Here is a 19,955-nt window from a genome sequence, read left to right as displayed (position 1 = left end):
ATTGCTCCATTAATAATTGGATGAATGCAACTGTAAACACGTGCATATGAATAGTAGTAATAAAAGAATAATAAAGCATTTTATTCAACTATTTTTTAGAATTTTTAAAAGCAATTTTGGATCTCATTTGATATGCATTAGCTTATACGTATTTAAGTGTAGTTCGGATTTAGTTTCTTTTTTCTTTTCAATTTCAGGTGTGAAATTTTGATGATTTGATTAGTAAAAGAAGGGAATAGTGATCATGGCATTAGGAAGATATGGTAGAGTAGATAATAGGAGGTCATCGTCTTCTAGTTATGGTTCCACTGTCACCATTGTGGTTTTCGTGGGATTATGTTTAGTTGGAATTTGGATGATGACTTCGTCCTCGGTTATCCCCGATCAGAACGAGTATGATGTGGCTCACGAAAAGAAAAACCAACTCGATGATCAGGTTACACCGGTAATTGATAATAGCAATGACAGGAGCAACGAAAAGAAAAACCAACTCGATGATCAGGTTACACCGGTAATCGATAATAGCAATGACAAGAGCAACAACGTTCAATTCGAAGATAACCCCGGGGATTTACCTGAGGATGCCAGGAAAGGGGATTCAAATGTGAGTCGGGCTAAAGATGATGGCAAGGGCACTGGCAACTTAAGTACGCAAGAAAACAGGGGGAATACTGAAGACAGTCAGTTGGTTGAGTCCAAGAAGGATAAGAAGCAATTGGATTCTGAAGCTGGACAGACAAACAACAGTGATGGTGAGAATTTAGCCGAGAGGATAGGGGACTCAAATGTGAATAGGGCTAAAGATGGTGGCACTGGCAACTTCACACAAGAAAACAAGGGAAACACTGAAGAGAGTAAGTCGGATGAGTCCAAGAAAGATAAGAAGCAATTGGATTCTGAAGGTGGACAGACAAACAACAATGGTGATGAGAATTTACTCAAGGATGCAAGGATAGGGGATTCGAACGTGAGTGTGACTAAAGATGGTGGCACTGACAACTCAAACACACAAGAAAACAAGGGGAACACTGAAGGGAGTAAGTCGGATGAGTCCAAGAAAGATAAGAAGCAATTGGATTCTGAAGGTGGACAGACAAACAACAGTGGCGAGAATTTATCCAAGGAAGACAGGAAAGGGGACTCAAATGTGAGTCTAGCTAAAGATGATGGCACTGGCAACTTAAATACACAAGAAAACAAGATCACTGAAGAGAGTAAATTGGACGAGTCTAAGAAGGATGAGAAGCAGTTGGATACTGAAGGTGGACAGATAAACGACAATAGTGAAAAATTGAGTGCATTAGGGGGTTCTGAAGAGAATTCTGTTGACAAAAAATCTGATCCGGGAGAGAGCAACAAGAAAGCTGTCTCCAATGAGAATGATAAGACGTCTGATTCTGGTAGTGGTGAAAAGAAACCAGATAAAAAATCATCTGAAACTACTGGAGGTAAGGGGGATGGTCAGATAGAGGGAAAGATTGAACAAAATGGCAAAAACGAGTCTAACAAAAAGTATTCTGAAGGTGGACTGACAAACAACAATAGTGGTAAGAATTTGGGTGGACTAGGAGATTCTGAAGCGAATCCTGATGACAAAAAGTCTGATTCAAAAGAGAGCAACAAGAAAGCTGTCAATGAAAAGAACAGCAACGAATCTGATTCTGTTGGCACCGAAAAGAAACCAGTTGAAAATTCCTCTGGAACCAATGGAACTAAGGTGGATGGTCAGATAGAGGGTAAGGTTGATAAAAATGATAAAAAGTTGGATCAAAGCTCTGATGAGGCAAAAGATAATCCTCAAGTGGAAAACCAGAGCTTAAATGAAGTTTCCTCCTCTGTTGCTCAGTCTGAACTTTTGAGTGAAACCAATATTCAGAATGGATCATTCTCTACTCAGGTGGCAGTATCAACAAATGAAAAGAAGACTCGGTTAGCATCCAAGGAATACAGTTGGAAGCTTTGCAATTCTACTGCTGGGCCTGATTATATCCCATGTCTTGACAATTGGGAAGCAATCAGGCATCTCCGTACCAACAAACATTATGAGCATCGAGAGAGGCATTGCCCAGAAGAACCACCTACCTGCCTTGTTCCTCTTCCTCAAGGATATAAACGCTCAATTACGTGGCCCAAAAGCAGAGAGAAGGTACTTTTACTTCACATATTCTGGTTCACTTTTTTGCTTTAATTTTGTGCTTGACGTGATGAAATAGCAAACATGTTCCTGCTGTTGCAGATCTGGTATTGTAACATTCCCCATACTCAGTTGGCAGAAATTAAGGGTCATCAGAACTGGGTTAAAGTAACTGGGGAGTACCTCACATTTCCCGGTGGTGGAACCCAGTTTAAGCATGGTGCTCTTCTCTATATTGACTTCATAGAAGAGGTGAGTGCCCAAAATGAATCTATTGTCTTCAAACTTCTTTATTTTATCATATCGTTCATTACTGTCTCACTCCCTTCGTGTGTTCTCTACTTGTTGAACAAGTTTTGAGTTGTTTGCGGACATCTTCATTTTATGTTCATAAACACGTTCATTTAATTTTCATGAATGATCATGGAAAGCACCATTTTTGTAGGTTTGGCTCATTTACAGCTCTAGTCTTTCGATTGCATGAATCTATTTTCAAATATTTGATATGATTTAAAAAAAATGCGTGTTTACCATCTATGTCATTTAAAATGAATCTATGGCATTTAAACAATGAGGGAAACAAGCGGTATGACTTTAATTCAGGGTCTGTCTTTTCCTCTCCTGCAATTTGTTCTTTCAACTTGTGCTCGATGTTTGATTATTATTCTGCAGTCTGCGCCCGAAATCGCCTGGGGAAAACGCTCTCGTGTGATATTAGATGTTGGATGTGGAGTTGCCAGCTTTGGAGGTTTTCTTTTTGACAGAAATGTGCTTGCTATGTCACTTGCACCTAAAGATGAACATGAAGCTCAAGTGCAATTTGCACTTGAAAGGGGAATTCCTGCTGTGTCTGCTGTGATGGGTACTAAGAAACTTCCCTACCCTGGCAGAGTATTTGATATTGTTCATTGTGCAAGATGTAGAGTGCCATGGCACATAGAAGGTATAAAAACCACATTTGCTATTTTTTAAAATTATGAATCGTATCGGACTATAGGAATCAGTTGCTAGAACTGCCTTTTATGAATTTTCTATGCTTGAATACTCATCAGTCTTAACAATATGCAGGTGGCAAACTCCTCTTGGAGCTCAACCGTTTGCTGCGACCTGGTGGTTTCTTTGTGTGGTCCACAACTCCTGTTTATCAGAAAGTTCGTGAAGATGTTGAAATCTGGAAAGGTACATGATCCAGTTATAATATCTATGAGTATTTTGTGAGAAGTATATTGTGTCTGAAACCTGCTGCTATTTGTGTGTATTTTCTTCAGCAATGGTTGAACTAACAGAAGCTATGTGCTGGAAGCTTGTAAACAAAACTAGGAAGGATCCAATAAATAGGGTAGCGGTAGCAATATTTAAGAAGCCTTCTTCTAACGATTGCTATAATAGAAGGCCAAAACAAGAGCCTCCACTCTGTCCCGACTCTGATGATCCAAATGCAGCCTGGTAATATTTCGTTTGAACTTTGCTATAAAAGTAAAACTCTGGCTAAAAACAATCTAACACCTCTTGTTCAGATGACATAGAAAGATCCACTAAAAGTTCCAATTTTTTTTAAGTTCTGATTTTTTTTTTTGTTCCTTAAGGAGTAGGAATATTAATAGTATAGATATGCATCTCTTGCAATATATCTACCCAAACGGCCTGTTGAAATTGATTCTTAAATATAGGAATGTGTCACTGAAAACATGCATGCACAAAGTGCCTGTAGATGCATCGGAACGTGGGTCTAAGTGGCCTGAGCCATGGCCAGCAAGGTTGGAAAAATCACCTTATTGGTTGTTGAGTTCCCATGTTGGAGTTTACGGCAAAGCAGCACCTGAGGATTTTGCGTCTGACTCTGAACACTGGAAACGAGTGGTCCAGTCGTACAGGAAGATGGGAATAAACTGGTTATCTATTAGAAATGTCATGGACATGAAAGCTGTTTATGGAGGGTAAGAAGACAAAAAAATCCTATGAAGTAGGAACGATATAATGGTTTGGCAGGTTACATTTCCGGTTTATTTTATTGTTTTTTCGTCTTCTTTTCCTTGATTCTGACTATGACATGGTCATAGATTTGCTGCGGCACTCAAAGATTTGGATTTGTGGGTCATGAATGTTGTCCCAATTCGCTCTCCAGATACCCTTCCTATAATATACGAGAGAGGTCTATTTGGCATGTATCATAATTGGTGTGAATCGTTTAGCACTTATCCGAGGTCATATGATCTTCTCCACGCTGACCATCTATTCTGCAAGGTTAAAAAGAGGTACGAATAAAAGTTGTCCTAAAGTGACATTTGCCATAACATGCTAATCCTTGTCTTGCTTCGGCCTAACTTTGCGATGGTTTACGGGCTTTTAGGTGCAATATATTGTCCATGGTTGCTGAGGTTGATCGAATACTAAGGCCGGAAGGGATATTTATTGTCCGGGACGATGTTGAGACCATTAATGAGCTTGAGAGCATGTTAAGATCTATGCAGTGGAAAGTCCTCACAACTTTCTCCAAGGACAAGCAGGGATTGTTGTGTGTCCAGAAATCCATGTGGCGACCGAAAGAGGTGGAGACGATCACGTATGCCATTGCTTAGGCATGCTTTTCGTTCATCTGGTGACGATTGCCACGTTTATACACTGCCAGGTACTGTTTTTTGTTTCAGTAACTAGCTGAAAAATCATGGTGGTTAGTTCTCTACGTTAGCTCTTACAGCTTGTATGACGTTAAGTAGGCCTTTAGATTTGGATCGCATTTCATTTAACCTATAAGCTTTTCATTTAAGTTTTCAGCCAGTGTCGTACTATTAATTCTTCATGGAATATGATTGCATTTCCATGAATTTTTTTACAAGTATTTAATTAATTAATTTGTTTTATTTTTCCATCTTGTAAATAATTTAATAATTAAATTTTATTTCGAGTTATAAATTTTACTAAATAATTCCTATTTTTTCACATTTTATTTTTAACTGTAACTTGATTTATTGAGTTGTTAAACAGTAACTATTCACTTTTATTTTTAAGTGTAACTAGATTTTTTCTCCCATAGTAACATATATATTTATCAAATTAATTATAACAAAAATTATTTCAAGAAAGTAAATCGAAATATGACCTTGCAACAAAAAATTTTAATTAGAAATCGAGAAATTAGTGTAAATCAGAGAGTTCAATATCAATCCTACGACTGTAAAAGGATAAGACAACCACCAATATCTGTTTTGTTCCCGCTTTTCAGCAATGTTACATTGCAAAATTCTCAATATAAGAAGACTAAAATTACAGATCCCCAATTATAATGACTAATATTCATAAAAATCTCCAAGAAAGGAAGGTACTGGAGAACTATATTAGTGTACAGTGTACGACATCAATATCCTCCGATCAATTGAAAAATATAAGTTCGGGCTGCATATAAGATATCTTCACAATTCATTATGATCCACAATCTATTTTTTTTAACATATCTTCCCTAAGTTACGCTCCACAAATTTATTCTAAGTCGTAGTTGTTTGTGTCCTATTACCATCGTGACACCAAGTTGTATAATCACATCTTCGAGAGTTATCATTATTTTTTCATAAAAATATTGAACATAAGAATTTTGAGTCTCCAACATTAGAAGAACATTGAAATTACAGCATGAATCAATATATAACCACACATAAATGTGGCATTACATAAACTTGATTGTTATAAATATAAAATGATCAAGTTTGACTCCCTACTTTTCATCCCTCAATAGTGGAAAGGTCATTCACATTCCTACACTTAAAATTAATAAAATATTTTTAAATTATACAAATTAACATAATGTTATTTAAATTAAACCAAATAAAAATGTTTAAACATAAAAATTACAAACAAAATAGTACTACGGGTTCAATCGAATAAGATGAAATATAATCATCATCTAGATGGAACATTTTTTTCTTGATGTCATATTAAGTCTGTAAAATAATATTATAATATTAAATATATTTAAACATAAAAAACAAATACTAATTCTAAACGGGACTGACGCTAAAGGGGAGAACATGTTAAAGGTGTAATTCCCATAATTCTTCATGTTATACCAAAAAAATAAATTATAATTAAAAAAATAATTATATCTCATAATATTAGTCAAATGAACATAACAAATTCTAATCGGACAGACGTTAAAGAGGACATGTTAAAGGTGTAATTCCTATAATTGTACATGTTATATCAATAAAATGAATTATAATTTAAAAATAATTTAAATAAAATTCGTCAAAAAAATAACGAATTGCGTAAATAGTACAATATTAACCGTAGGTCCAAAATTAATTTTCATACAATCCTAATACCCTAAATTTTTTGGCGCCAACATTATTCGGTTAAATTTGCCGAAATAAATAAATAATAATGTACGCTTTTTTAAATATAGAAGAGTTTATTACATTCCCATTTAATTTTTGTTATTATTTAAAAAAAAGGACCGTCGTAGAAAATAGACTGAAGGCCATACAATTACCATATTTTGCGGCAAAGCTTATGGACCGTCAACTGAATATTAGGTTGGAATACACGGTCTTGATTGAACGGGCCCATCAAACGCATTTAAAAACAACTATCTTTAGTCAGATCTACTGACTCGGAAGATTAAAATATACAATTGGTAGCATCAGAATATTTCCTTTCTACCGCCCTAACTACCGGTAAAATATACTAAAAAATAAAATCCATATTTTCTTTCCATTAAAGGAAGATCCAGTTTAGCTTGTCTCTCTCCAAAAAGAAAAGAGCGAAAGAAAAAGATTTGAATTCATGAACAATCGCAAGCTTCTTCTCAATGAGAGAGTCGAGGTAGTGTTACTTCTTTTTAGTTTTTCTTTAATTTTTGTTGTTGTTATTGCTGCTGTTGTTTTCTTCTTATTATTCTGTTTGGTTTAGTGAACAAAATCGTGAGAAATTTGGTTCAAAGTTGAGATTAGTTTTATTTTATTTTATTTCTAAAATTTGTGATCCACCAATGAGTTGGCAATTTCTTTCTATTCATCCTGCATTTTCCCGTCAGCCAAACAGGAGACCTAACTGTTGTCTCTTTTAGAAAAAAATGTTTTCTTAGCGGAATATTGAAAAATTACATGTCTTTAAGCTAATCCCTTGATCGAATATCCAAAGTATCTTCTTTCATTGCTTTCATTTGATTTTTAAAGCAATTAAGGTTTCAAATTTGAAATTGGTTTTCCCGCATTTTCTAAGTAATCATGCCGGAGCGTATTTTATCTGGAAAATTAGTAATTCCAAAATTATTTGTATTTCTCTTGTTAGAAAAATATTTTAATGGCATTTATTTCCTTTTGGGTATGATACTGATTCGTAAACATGAATAATATTTCTCTCTATAAATAAAAATTATAAAATCAGTTGGTTAATGACTTGACGAAAGTATTTACTTACTTTGAATGCAAGTGATTTCCAAAACTCAAATTTAAATTGAACTTCTTGTTAGCTGGGTCATGCAAGTTCTTCACACTTTTCAAGCTGAATTCTTTTCTTACGGAACTTTTCTTTTGAAAGAGAAGGCTGTCCTGTACCCAAGCTCCCAATATAAGCAGGACATGGAGAAAGTCCTGATGTAAGCAGTCTTCCCCCTATGTTAAACAACAGACTATCTGTAAATGTTAACATATTGAAATAATTGTTACATTCTTTTTGTCACAATGTTGCATTTATTTGATTTCCTGCTGTACTGATACAAGTTTCATTGTGGACTGTTTTCAGGTCCGCCAGTTTGAGGAAGGGCTGCGGGGATCATGGCACCCTGGGGTGGTAGTTGGCGTTTCACATTTATTCCGATCTATTGAATATAATGAACTCTTATGTGAAACACGTGATTCAAACCTCATTGAGTCCATCCCTGTGACGGAAGCAATTGAAGGTCTTCATAGCCGTCGCCATGTTTCATCAACCTATCGAGGGCATATACGACCTCTTCCTCCCTCATCTCAACCTCGTTCTAATCAAAACCTGGGTTTTGGAGTTTGTGTTGATGCATTTTTTGAAGATGCATGGTGGGAAGGGGTTATTTTGGATAATGATGAGAATGCATCAGAGCGGTCTGTGTATTTTCCTGATGAGGATGATGAGTGCAAATTCAGTGTGAGTCAATTGCGTGCAGCTCATGAATGGGATGAGTTTCTAGGCATTTGGAGAGACCGAGGTATATGGATATTGGTGGAGTTAGCAAAGGAGCTTGAAGGTGATGTTCCCTTGGCTTGCTCTGTAAGGAAAGTTTGGTCCTCCTTACGTTTAAATTATGGGTTTGCAAAGATGATATCTGAGTGGACTTGTGGTGTCCGGACTGTTTGGAAGAAGTACTTCATGGAAGTTGTTCAAGAGATTGCAGTTGGGTCAAGCCGGCGAAATCTTGCTAATCGCAAAATCTTGGCATGGATGGTGCGGAAGAAAAGTAAAAAATATGAGGATCCTGGGAAGGCAAATTCCCATTTATCTGACACTTCTGCACAAGCAGAAAGTTGCATTGATTTCAAGGATGTTAGATCATGTCAAAAGGGAGAGGGAAGAGATTCTCTTGGTAAGCATAATAGAAGGAAGCAATCTGTAATGTCAAAATCGAAACACGAGGAGCTATCTATTATGAATGCATCTACTAGTAAATGTTTTCAGGCAGATAAATCATGTGGGGAAAAGCAAAGAATGGAATCTGGTAAACTAGATTGTGAAATAGACAAGCAAAAGTCTCCTATACTTGGTGAAAATGAGGGTAATAGACTATCTGTTGACAGCTCGAGAGGAAGTAAAACCATTTCATTTTCTGTCTCTGAAGTTCAAGACAATCAATCGGGCTCCGGGAATTTCGCTAAGCATGGGCAGATTGATGGTAATCTTGCTGTCAGTTTTCCTGACTCTAGCAAAATGCAGGGGAGCCAACCAGCATTCTTCTCTGTTATTCCTAAGAAGAGAAGACATTCATTAATGAGAAGAAGGGTTTCAAAAAGTCACCTGCGACTCATTTCAAAGGTTAAAAATCCATCAAAGGTGATGAAGGGGAATAACAAGGCTCCTTTCCTTGTTTATAGAAGTAATTCAGTGATGAGAAGGTTTCCAAAGACATCCCCGCAAGCTGATTCAAAAGTTGAAGCCAACACTAAGGAGGAGAAAGGCGTAGATGTCATAAACATAGAGGATGATTTAGTTGATGCTCATCATTTTTTGAGTCCTGCTGTTGATAATTGCAGAAAAAAGGCTAGTCTTAACGACATGGTGTCTGGTTCTCAGAGGAGCAAGAGGAAGCGACAACGTTGTGTTTCCCGACTGTGTGATACTATATGTAGTGTCTGTCACTACGGAGAAGATCTTATAAGTTGTGGTCACTGCCCATGCTCATATCATTTAAGTTGCATTAGCCTCAAGGTTTGTTCTCATTCATGTATCATGAATTTGTTTAATTTCATGGCTTGTGATTCTATGGTCAGCCTTATTGCTTATAAAGTTTTTTTTTACAGTTTCTAGTAGTGAATAGTACATACATTTTTTATTTTTTCTTATGGATGCTTGAATTCACTTCTTAATACACTTAAATTAATACTAATTTTTTGGTTTTTTGATGTAATATGAATCTTTTAGGTCTGAAAAGATTTATTGCAGTTATGTGGAGTTTTGTGGTCAGGTATATCATTAGGGTGGTAGAAGAAAAAAAAGCTTTCGGATAGAAACCCAATTGCATGCTAGGAAAATAAGTCCAAAAACAAACTAATAGAAGTGGTAAAAATAATCTTGGGGGTTACACGTTGACATTTGTGTTTTTATTTTTCTGGTGTGAGGCAGTAGGATATCTTACTAACTAATTAACCTTTGTTCTTAAGGATTGTTTAATGCATACAGAAGCTGTTAGAATAAGTTAGTTTTGGTTCTCTAGTAAGATTAAGATAATGACTGACGGTTTGCGCATGACAAACTTAGTTTAACCTAATGAAATTAATAATCTAATTCAATCACCTTATGATGCACTGAGGTTATCTAATGGCTGCTTAGCTTTTTATAGAACTCAAGATAATTGCTTAATGTTGCAATTATGCATGCTAAGTGTAGCAAATGTTATAAAATACAGTATCTTGCAATATAAGAAAAAGTGAAGACCTTGGAATTCAGTTGACATTTAAAAAATTTTAAAGGTAAAATTGTCATTTTTGTCATGTTTTATGGGCATTTAGGATTTTCCCTACTCGTTATCTATTTATTTATTTATTTTGGTTCTTGAATGAAAGAGAACCAAAGGGGAGAGGGGCTGGTAGAGGGCAGTGTAAAAGGGCAGGCGTTGCTCAAGGAATGGAAAGATTAGTTGCTTCTTGAATATAGTCATGAGTAAAACCTAAACTACTTTGATTACATCAATAATAATGCTTTGTATAGCATAAAACCCTGATAAGATGAACTCCTAGCTAATTAAGGATGCGTTTGATAAAGCATTGACAGTTTTTTATGCATGGATTTTTTTTCAGCATCTATATATATATTTTTAAAAATATTTTTGATAACTAAGATCAAATTTTACTTGATAGAAAATTTTCAACAAAAAGTTGTGGAATGTGACAAGTAGGTGAGAGCTACTCATCACTTGGTGTGGAATGCGTTTGATAAAGCATTGACAGTTGTTATAGAAGACGGGATATTTAAATGCCTGCTTTTTTAAATCCAGAACAATATAAAAAATATTATGTAATGACTAAAATTGTGAAATGAATAATTTTCAAAATTTGAGATTTTATAGCTTTCCAACAATATAATTATATTCAATGCTCAGTTTTTAGTGATATACTAAACAATCTTGATACAAATGCAGTGCTTATAAATTTTGTAGTTAGTTTTTCAGCATTTAAATTTTCAGTTTACAAAACAACAGTTAAGAGTCATGGCAGTCCAAAATAACTAAAAGAAAATATCCTCAAAAGACAACCTTTTTAGCAAAGAACATGCTATAGGGTTCAGTGTGATGTTGCATATATTCGATGCTCCACACTAGGCTTCCCCCTCCCCCACCCCCATTCTAGAGATTCTTGGCTCCTGAAGCAGTAAGGATGAATGACCGATAAGTTCTCTTCATGTTTGGCTTCTTAATTTGTTCATTTTTCTAGAGTTAAAGTGTATACATGATACATCATCTCATGAAGGGATTTGTGGCTGATAATGTGAATTTCTATATCCCTTACTATACTTTCTGATTTTCTTATTTAAATAGGGTTCATGGTTTATTTTAATTGACATTTGTTTCTATTGTTTCAGGATGTACCTAGTGAAAAGTGGTTTTGCCCATCTTGCTGTTGTGGAGTATGTGGCTTGAGACATTACAAGGATGACGGTGAACATTTTACAAAAGCTTGTCTCCAATGCAATCGCCAATGTGAGTTTGGTTCATGGGAATTTTGTGATTTCTATCTCCAAGTATTTGATAAAATCTTCTTTTTTTTCTTTGTAGATCATGTTGCTTGCCTAAGTGAAACTCAGCGTATGTCTCCTACAGACTATCCATCTGGGAGTTTTTGTAGTGAGGCCTGTTATAAGGTATAATTCCCTTATTGTGTCTAAGCTCATGTAAGGTTGTGATTTAATAGCTTTTAGGAGTAATTTTATCCTCCTCCTGAGTCCAATACCCGTCTCTATCTCATTTTCATGCTGTATGTGGTTTATTCAGTTGAGTTTGAAAATTTTGGCTTTCTGTATTCCAGAATTGAAGGGTCTTAACCTTGCTGAGTTTGTTTCTCTACTTTTTAAGAACATTGGATTAAGATTTTTCGACATTACAACATGTTTATGTTATATGATAACATATATACTCTTTTCAGTTGTGTGCTCAACTTCATCAACTTTTGGGAATTTCAAATCCCACTACGGTAGATGGCATAAGCTGGACGCTGATGAGATCATTGAAAGATGTGTATAAATTTCCTGATATGTCAAGAACTCACACATGGATTGAGCTATCCAATGTACTAGGGGTTATCCACGAGTGTTTTGAACCTGTTGAGGATCCCCATACCAAGAGAGATTTGGTCAGAGATGTTGTTTTCAATTCAGGGTAATTTTTTTTCTTTAATTATTTAGTTTACAGATGATTAAATAAATTTATACTTGAAAGTCCTTTCTCTTTATTTGAAAAAAATGTAAGGTCATTGGTGAATGACATGAGAGTTTATATCATTCTCTTACTCAGCCAGTGGCTCCCCTCTTCTTTTCGAAGAGGAGCATTGGGAATCTTGTGTTATTATCATACCATTTTCATGATTGGTTTTTCTGTATATCACCATGGTTTGCTGCATGTTGCCTTACTATTTGCAGGTCAAATTTTAGATTTACCAATATTTTCTACAAGATATGCATGCCCGAGTTCATTGATTGTCACAAGAAATGGGCACTATGCTCTGAAGTGGATCTCTGCCTCAACCTCTGGTTGTCAATCACCTGAGCTAGGCCTGTTTGACGTTCACATTAATGGACTGGAAATTTTAGTTATCCAATTTTTACCCCAAGAAACATGGTTTAAATCTGATATGAGCTTCCATGGGGATTTTTCCTGGACTTAATGTTTGGACTTTTGTGGGATAATGAGTAGTTGATTATGACTGTTCTGTTATTTTCTGATTTTACGTTGATGTTTCCCAGCTGGTCAATCTGCTGGTTTGAAGACCTTGGTTACCATTCATTGTTGACCTGTCCACGACGTTATTCTCTTGGCCTTGGTTCCTTTTTCAAACAAAAGAGTTTTGTTATATGGTGTTCTGTTCAGTTATAATTCTTCTCATTAAGATTGATGGTTCTAGAGTTAGGTTAATACAACTGCTTTAAGAGATAGTTCTCCTTTGAGTTGCTTTCTGTTCATTATTAGATACCTGAAACTGTGGATAGCAAAATTTGCTTCTTTTCCTCCTTTGGTTAAAATCTGTTTGAACTAGGCAGAAAGGTAATCTTATTACTTCATTTGTAAGAGCTGGATCTAGAATTAACTTCTAGTCACTGATATTTATCCTCTTTCTTTCATATTCCCCGGTGAAGGTCCAAACTTAAGCGAGTGGATTTTCGTGGATTTTATGCCATGGTTCTCCATAATGGTCATGAAATTTTGTCAATAGCCACAGTGAGGTACCTGCTCTCTTCTTATTTCCTTTTTCCGAAGGTTGTGGAAATTGGTTTCCAAAAATTTCATTTTCGTTTATATTTGGTTTTCAGGATACATGGACTAAGGGTTGCATAGATGCCTTTAGTTTTTTTTTTTTTTTGAGGTTGTTGAAATTGGTTATCATAAGCTTCATTTCTTCTATATTTCAGGATACATGGGCTAAAGGTTGCTGAGATGCCTTTAGTCGCTACACCTTTCCAATATCGTCGGCAGGGCATGTGTCGAATTCTTTTTCAGGAGTTGGAGAAGGTAGTTTCTTCAGTTGTGCTCTTGTCTCTCGATTTCATGTAAAAAGCTTTCATTTTTTTTAATAATTGGACACATATTTTCATTTGCAGCTGCTTGTTAAAATGGGCATTGAGAGGTTAGTCTTGCCTGCAATACCTCAGCTTAGAGAAACATGGGAAAAGTCCTTTGGTTTCTTGGAAATGCCATTTTCAGAAAGGCTGCAATTCTTGGGCTATCCTTTTTTGGCCTTCCAGGGGACGACAATGTTACAGAAACTCCTTAGTGACCCTACCATTAATAAGGGGATGAGAGGTACCAATGATGCTTTCCTTATTACTCAGAAAGAACCGTATCGGTGTATCCTTCAATATTTATTACTCGATTGTAATTTTCTTTCTTGTAGATTTTGCTGGAAAATCTTCTGATTTTGGAGGAAATGCGTCAAATATCTTTAAGGTCATCATTTATTTGCCCCTTCTTCATCATTGATATTTTAATATTTTTATCATGGTTCTGAGATTGTCAACCATGCTATGTGAGCACTTTCTTCTGGATCTTACTAAGCTAATGTTAGCTGTGTTACATATGTTTGTGTGCGCGCTTGCGTACACTAATCATTTGGTTCCAATTACAAAGGTTAATGGTTTGTAAATCAGTTGTACTTGTATCTATCTGCTTGTAATTTTAGTATTTTAACATTGGTTTTCTAGCTTTCTGGATTCAGCAATGCAATTTTTTTTATCCAAAAGTTTTCATTTTACTCTGGTTTAATGTTGTAGAAGCACATGCAAGGGTCTGATAGCAAGGACACATTCAATGGCTTGTGTTACGGGTGCAGGCTGAAAGAAGTTATAGGGAAAAAAAATTTGGTCAACAACTGCGGTGGACTAATGCAACTTTCCAAGAAATTGTGCAAGCGTAGACGAATACTGGCTAGCTGAGATTGAGGTACTGATGATTGAAGTAACTAAAAACTCATAGGTGATCATCTGTCTATACGGCTTTTAGGGGAATGCAGTTGAGTTGGTTTGTTGATTGCCATCATTAACTGTGGCAGTAAATAGCAAATCTAACCAGTGGATATTAGTCACCCTTTTTGTTTGAGACTAACTTACAATTCTCACACAAAACTCCTCCTGACTTGCTAAGGTGGAGCTCTCACCAAGTGTCTAAAAGAACTCAGATTAGAACATTTTTGAATGAGAGTGCTTTTAATGGTAGGAATATTGATCTGTGTCTTCATTTATCATTTTTTCCTTTTCTTAATATGAATTACATCTTGACACCTTTCTAGCTGCTGTAATAGCTTCTGTCTGCGTGTTATTTTATTTTTTTAATTTCAGGCCTCGTTAAAAACCTCATTGATTAGAGGAGCTTGAAAATAAACTCCTTAATCAGCGGAAGGAGGAAAAGAGTGCCTTAGGATTTTATTGAACAAAACAATAATATACATAAGATACATCCCTAGAAATGCACGAAGCACAGGCAAGTACACACAAAGGAACCTTGCGCCCCATATACATCGGCAATACATCAACCAATTCCTTCCTTAGCTAAGGTATCAGCCTCTAGATTGGCTGTCCTATTTACCCATCTAACCACACCTTCGAACACATTAAGCCTATGAACAATGTCTCTAACCAAAGAAGCATAAACATCAGGGCATAAATCAACCCCCTTAATCCAATCCATTGCGATTTTTCTGTCACTTTCAATAATCAACCGGTCCTGTAGTCTATCTCGAAAATCAGCAAAGAAAATTAGCCCTTTTTGAATAGCTTTTAACTCCAAATAGGCCGAAGGCCTCGGACCAACAGGCTCCTTGAAAGACCCTAAGGTATCTCCCGAGAAATCTTTTAAAACTCCTCCTAAACCGCTCATCTTCCAATCCTTAGTCGTAGCTGCGTCAAAATTTATTTTTACAAAGCCCATAGGAGGAGGATGCCAAGGAAGAGTAAACATAATCAGATTAGAATTGATGGAACAATAGTCCCTAAAGAAGGGTCAGAAATAAGAGAGTCTTTTAGAATATACACCCCTTTATTTTTTGCTAGGAACCAGGAAGCAAGCGTAAATCTTGCTAAAAAGAAGAATTCAACCTCATCCAACTTCCCTCCTTCAAATACAATTGAGTTCCTCAATTTCCAAGTACTCCAAATAACAACCCCTGGAATGAGAGACCAGATCATAGAATAGTCCTCAAAGCATCCCAAGCCAAGAGAAAACTTTTAGCATTAGAATGGAAAACAGTCTTAATATTCCAAAAGTTGAGGAATTTGTTCCATACAGACCACACCACCGAAAAAGAGAAAAAAAAATGTGAAGGAGACTTTTCCTCCATCATGCAAAGAGGGCATAACAGATTTTGAATTCCTGAAATTCCTCTTTTCACCAGTTTTGTTTTAACAGCCAACCTTCCTAGAACAACCTGCCACAAAAAAGATTATTTTTTGTGGCAGTTGACCCCTCCAAACAATCTTATTCTAAAAGTATGCCTCCTCCGAACCCAAAGGAATTGGATGAATAGAGCTTAACAACAGACTTAATAGTGAACATCCCATCACCAGACCCTTTCCTAATCATTCCATCCGAACTATCCATAGATAGAGCGAAAGATGAGATGACAGCCATCAGATTAGCCCATTAATCTATCTCCCAGTCATTTAAGTTCCTACGAAAGTGCACTTCCCGAATCCATCCAGTAGAGCTATACTCCCCAAACTCAACTAATTTGCCCGTCTTGTTAATGGAAATGGAAAACAGTCTAGGAAATATAAGCATAAGAGGATAATCCAAAGCCCAACAGTCCTGCCAAAACCGAATAAATTTGCCATCTCCAACTAAAACAGAACACATACTTCTCAACTTAGAGCCAACAAGGTCCACTTTAAAGTGATTAGAAACCACTGATCTCCATAACCAAGAAACTTTGTTTGGTGTCTTATTTTCAAACATTAACAAAGAAGGATCCAGATTATATTTAGAACAAATAAAATCCCTCCAAACAGACCCCCTTTCGTTTGCATACCTCCAAGACCATTTTTCTAAAAGTGCTCTATTCATCAAATTCAGATTCAACACACCCAAACCCCTTCCATCTTTGATTTGCATACATTCGACTAGTTAACCCAGTGGATCTTACTTTTATCTACTCCCCCTCCCCATAGAAAATTTGACATCAAGGAATTGAGGGTTTTAAGAACCGAAGCCGATATCTTAAAGAGAGATAAATAATAAATAGGGAGCGAACATAGAACCGACTTAATCAAGACCAATCTCCCTGCTAAAGAAAGAGAGGCAGCCTTCCATCCTGCTAACTTTTTGGAAAAATTACTGATCACTGGATTCCAAAAAGCAGCAGAATTTCTAGTAGCCCCAAAGGAAGCCCTAGATAGTCGGAAGGAAAGCTACCAACTGAACAACCAATAGTGTGAGCCCACTCATGTACATCCTCACCATTCAAATTCACACCAAACAGTTTACATTTCTTCATATTGAGCTGTAAACCCGGAATAACTTGAAACACTCGAAGCACCCTTTTCACGTTTAGAATTTGCGTTTTCGAAGCACCACTAAATATAATGAGATCATCCGCAAACTGTAAGTGAGAGAGCTTAAAAGACCCCTTATCCCTCCTAATAACCAGTCCCGAAAACAGCCCCTGAGAAACAACCTTTAAGATCAGTAAATTAAGGAGTTCACCAATAAAATTAAACAACAAAGGAGATAAAGGACATCCCTGTCTAAGACCCTTTGCCATAGAAATTTCCTCAGTAGGCACTCCATTAACAAGAACAGAAACTGAAGTCGTTGCAACACATTTTCTGATCCAGCCTCTCCACCTTGAACCGAAACCCATCTTTTCCATAACTAAAAATAGAATATTCCAATCCACCGAATCATAAGCTTTTTTGAAATCATCTTTGAAAACACAACCTTTAAGCCCATTTTTCCTCAGAAAGTTTATTCCTTCATTGGCAATTAAAGAGCAATCTAATATTTGTCGGCATGGTATAAAAGTGAATTGTGTAGGGCTGATTAATTCTGAAATACAACTCCTCAACCTCTTCGAAAGACACTTAGAGAGAATCTTATATAATCCACCAACTAAGCTAATAGGTCTGAAGTCATCAAGATCACCACTATTAGATACCTTAGGGATAAGACTAATAAAGGTATGATTAATACTATGTTCTCACTCTTTCCCCAAATAGAAGTTATTGAAGAACTTCATGACATCTCCCTTAAGCACATTCCAAAATCTCTTAAAGAATCCCATATTTAGACCAACTGGCCCAGGAGCTTTATTCCCATTACAAGACTCTAAAGACTCCCAAATTTCCTCCTCAGTGAATTCTTTCTCTAATCTCAAACTTTGCTCGTGAGTAATACTGGAAAAATCCAGCCTTATGTCTTCCACTTATAGAGTAAACTGATCATTGAAAGCCTTGAAAAAGTGATCTCTGATTGTTCACTTAATCACATTCGGGTCCTGAACCAGGTTACCATTGACAAGAAGAGCATTCAAGGCATTTATTTTCCTCCTAATTGAAGCACATGTATGAAAATATCTTGTGTTTCTATCACCATCTTCTACCCACTTCGATCTAGAGTTTTGGAACCAAATCTGCTCCTCTATCTTATACAACCTCCACAATTATGATCTTAACACCTTCAACTCATGTTCTATCTCAAAATTGGAACCAAGACCATGATGAACTTCCACTTCTAGCTTCTGAATCTTTAATTCAAGATCTGAAATCAAATCCCCAGGGAACTTGTCTCTCCTACCTGCCCAATTTTTTTATTGCAATTTTGGTATTCTTCAGAATGCTGAAAATTCCAGCATTCCTTTGATTTTTCTTACAATCTTGAATTGATAAGCTGACCAAATCCTCGAAACCAACTTCATCCATCATATAATTAAAAAGTTTGAAAGGTTTCTTTCCCCAATCAACCCCACAATTTTCAACAATTACTGCGTTATGGTCAGAAATAGACCTGGGCAATAGAGATTGAACTAAATCTGGAAATGCAGCCAAAAATTGATTATCAACCAAAAATCTGTCCAGTCTAACATAGGTTGGGGAATCTTGGTTATTACACCAAGTAAACCGACCACCATTCAATGGCAGATCAATTAAACCAGTGAAGAGCAGAAATTGACTAAAAATCTCTACAGAATTCCTATTTTGAGCTCTACCCATCTTTTCATCCTCATGAGATAAACATTAAGGTCCCCTTCAACACAAATAGGATCACTATGGCCTCCAATGAACAAGCCTAACTCTTCAAAGAAGCCTCCTTTCTCCTCCTCAACAGAAGGACCATAGACATTTATGAATCTACATATGAAATTATTGGCACGAAACCTCCCAGTAATAGCAATGAATCTACTGAAAATAAACTGATTTTCCAACTAAAAAATATTGTTATTCTAGCAACTAAGTAAACCCCCTGAAGCACCAACTGAAGGGGATTCGATAAACCCTTGCAAGTTGATTAAACCACATCTTCTGATAACAGATTTTTGAAAATTCTCCAGTTTGGTTTCTTGCAACCACAAAAACTGGGGGCAACGAGTAGACACAACTTTTTACACCGCCCCTTCTCTTTTCTACCCAATCCTCTAACATTCCATGACACAATAGAAAGCTTTAACTTCAACATAGCAAACCAAAATAATTCCCCTAACTTCCCCGAGAAAACAACATTCCCTGAAAAATCAACCTTCTCTAACTATCTCCGAGCCATGCTCAAGACTTAAAATTTTTTCAATGAAAGTCTCCTTCCCCTCCTTGAATGAAATGCTTAGCAACTGACAAACTTCCCAAGTTGTCATTGCTTCCTCCACCAATTTCGAAAACTGAGGAGAAAATACAGTAATCAAATTAACCAGGTCCACAACTTCCCTAGTTAAAACTCTCCTCTCCCTTCTGTAAATCCTTGAAGCAGAAAGAAGAATTGATGACCGTTCCTCAGAAAGATTATTACAAAAAATAGGAACCAAAGATATATTCTTATCATTATCAGAGCAAATGACATCAACAACCTGTTCAGTTCCCCTATTTTCTGAAACAACCAGCTTAATGTTACCTTCAGAAAAATTTTGTTTTTTATTCAGAATAACCTGAGAGCAAATATTAGAAACCTCCTTCCTCGATCCTAGCCAAGATTTTCTACCTCTTGATCTTCTGTAGACTCTTGTAAAGCGACCACTGCTCCTCTTACCAACAATATTATTAATTGATAAACCAGCTGGAATCGGAAAACACAAATTCCACCGTCTATAACTCTTCTTACAAATTCCTCCTGAAGCAACTCACCAATAACCTCTTTACCTGAACCATGACCTTCATTTTCCTGAACGCCCACAATTTCCTTTTCTGCTAATGAACGACTATCCTCCTCATTAGGCTCAAAAGAAGATTGGACCTCATTAGA

General features: G+C 36.3%; 2 protein-coding genes across 3 annotated transcripts; both read left to right on the top strand.

The window, feature by feature from the left end:
• The first annotated feature begins 179 nt into the window (after nucleotides 1-179).
• On the top strand, nucleotides 180-4,912 carry LOC120139530 (probable methyltransferase PMT26). Its single transcript, XM_039154713.1, has 9 exons — nucleotides 180-764; nucleotides 1,296-2,146; nucleotides 2,237-2,386; nucleotides 2,807-3,077; nucleotides 3,203-3,313; nucleotides 3,403-3,580; nucleotides 3,805-4,071; nucleotides 4,195-4,389; nucleotides 4,485-4,912. The coding sequence occupies exons 1-9, from the start codon at nucleotides 245-247 to the stop codon at nucleotides 4,711-4,713; spliced, it is 2,772 nt and encodes a 923-aa protein (XP_039010644.1). The 5' UTR covers nucleotides 180-244; the 3' UTR covers nucleotides 4,714-4,912.
• Nucleotides 4,913-6,819: 1,907 nt separating this feature from the next.
• LOC120139525 lies at nucleotides 6,820-14,731 on the top strand. 2 transcript variants are annotated; one of them, XM_039154711.1, is made up of 10 exons: nucleotides 6,822-6,949; nucleotides 7,871-9,523; nucleotides 11,393-11,510; nucleotides 11,586-11,671; nucleotides 11,953-12,185; nucleotides 13,160-13,246; nucleotides 13,433-13,532; nucleotides 13,622-13,823; nucleotides 13,915-13,967; nucleotides 14,291-14,731. In XM_039154711.1, exons 1-10 carry the CDS (start codon nucleotides 6,911-6,913, stop codon nucleotides 14,450-14,452), a joined length of 2,733 nt encoding a protein of 910 aa, XP_039010642.1. In that variant the 5' UTR covers nucleotides 6,822-6,910; the 3' UTR covers nucleotides 14,453-14,731. The 2 variants fall into 2 exon arrangements, with proteins under 2 accessions (XP_039010643.1, XP_039010642.1); XM_039154712.1 differs by lacking the exons at nucleotides 13,433-13,532; nucleotides 13,622-13,823; nucleotides 13,915-13,967; nucleotides 14,291-14,731 and adding an exon at nucleotides 13,334-13,405 and having other exon boundaries at nucleotides 6,820-6,949.
• The last annotated feature ends 5,224 nt before the right edge of the window (nucleotides 14,732-19,955 follow it).

This window comes from Hibiscus syriacus, unplaced genomic scaffold, assembly GCF_006381635.1.
Source record: "Hibiscus syriacus cultivar Baekdansim isolate YM2019G1 unplaced genomic scaffold, ASM638163v2 tig00110761_pilon, whole genome shotgun sequence".
NCBI lineage: Eukaryota > Viridiplantae > Streptophyta > Magnoliopsida > Malvales > Malvaceae > Hibiscus > Hibiscus syriacus.
Note: the sequence above shows the minus strand (reverse complement) of the source record. Positions and strands in the feature narration are given on the sequence as shown.

Bases quoted from the DNA above. Each gene is read 5' to 3' on its own strand.
- LOC120139530 (XM_039154713.1), top strand. From the start codon at position 245: ATGGCATTAGGAAGATATGGTAGAGTAGATAATAGGAGGTCATCGTCT. The intron at 4,072-4,194 runs GTAAGAAGACAA...ACATGGTCATAG, and splicing joins ATGAAAGCTGTTTATGGAGG to ATTTGCTGCGGCACTCAAAG. The intron at 4,390-4,484 runs GTACGAATAAAA...ACGGGCTTTTAG, and splicing joins TTCTGCAAGGTTAAAAAGAG to GTGCAATATATTGTCCATGG.
- LOC120139525 (XM_039154711.1), top strand. From the start codon at position 6,911: ATGAACAATCGCAAGCTTCTTCTCAATGAGAGAGTCGAG. The intron at 11,672-11,952 runs GTATAATTCCCT...TACTCTTTTCAG, and splicing joins GTAGTGAGGCCTGTTATAAG to TTGTGTGCTCAACTTCATCA. The intron at 13,824-13,914 runs GTACCAATGATG...TCTTTCTTGTAG, and splicing joins CATTAATAAGGGGATGAGAG to ATTTTGCTGGAAAATCTTCT.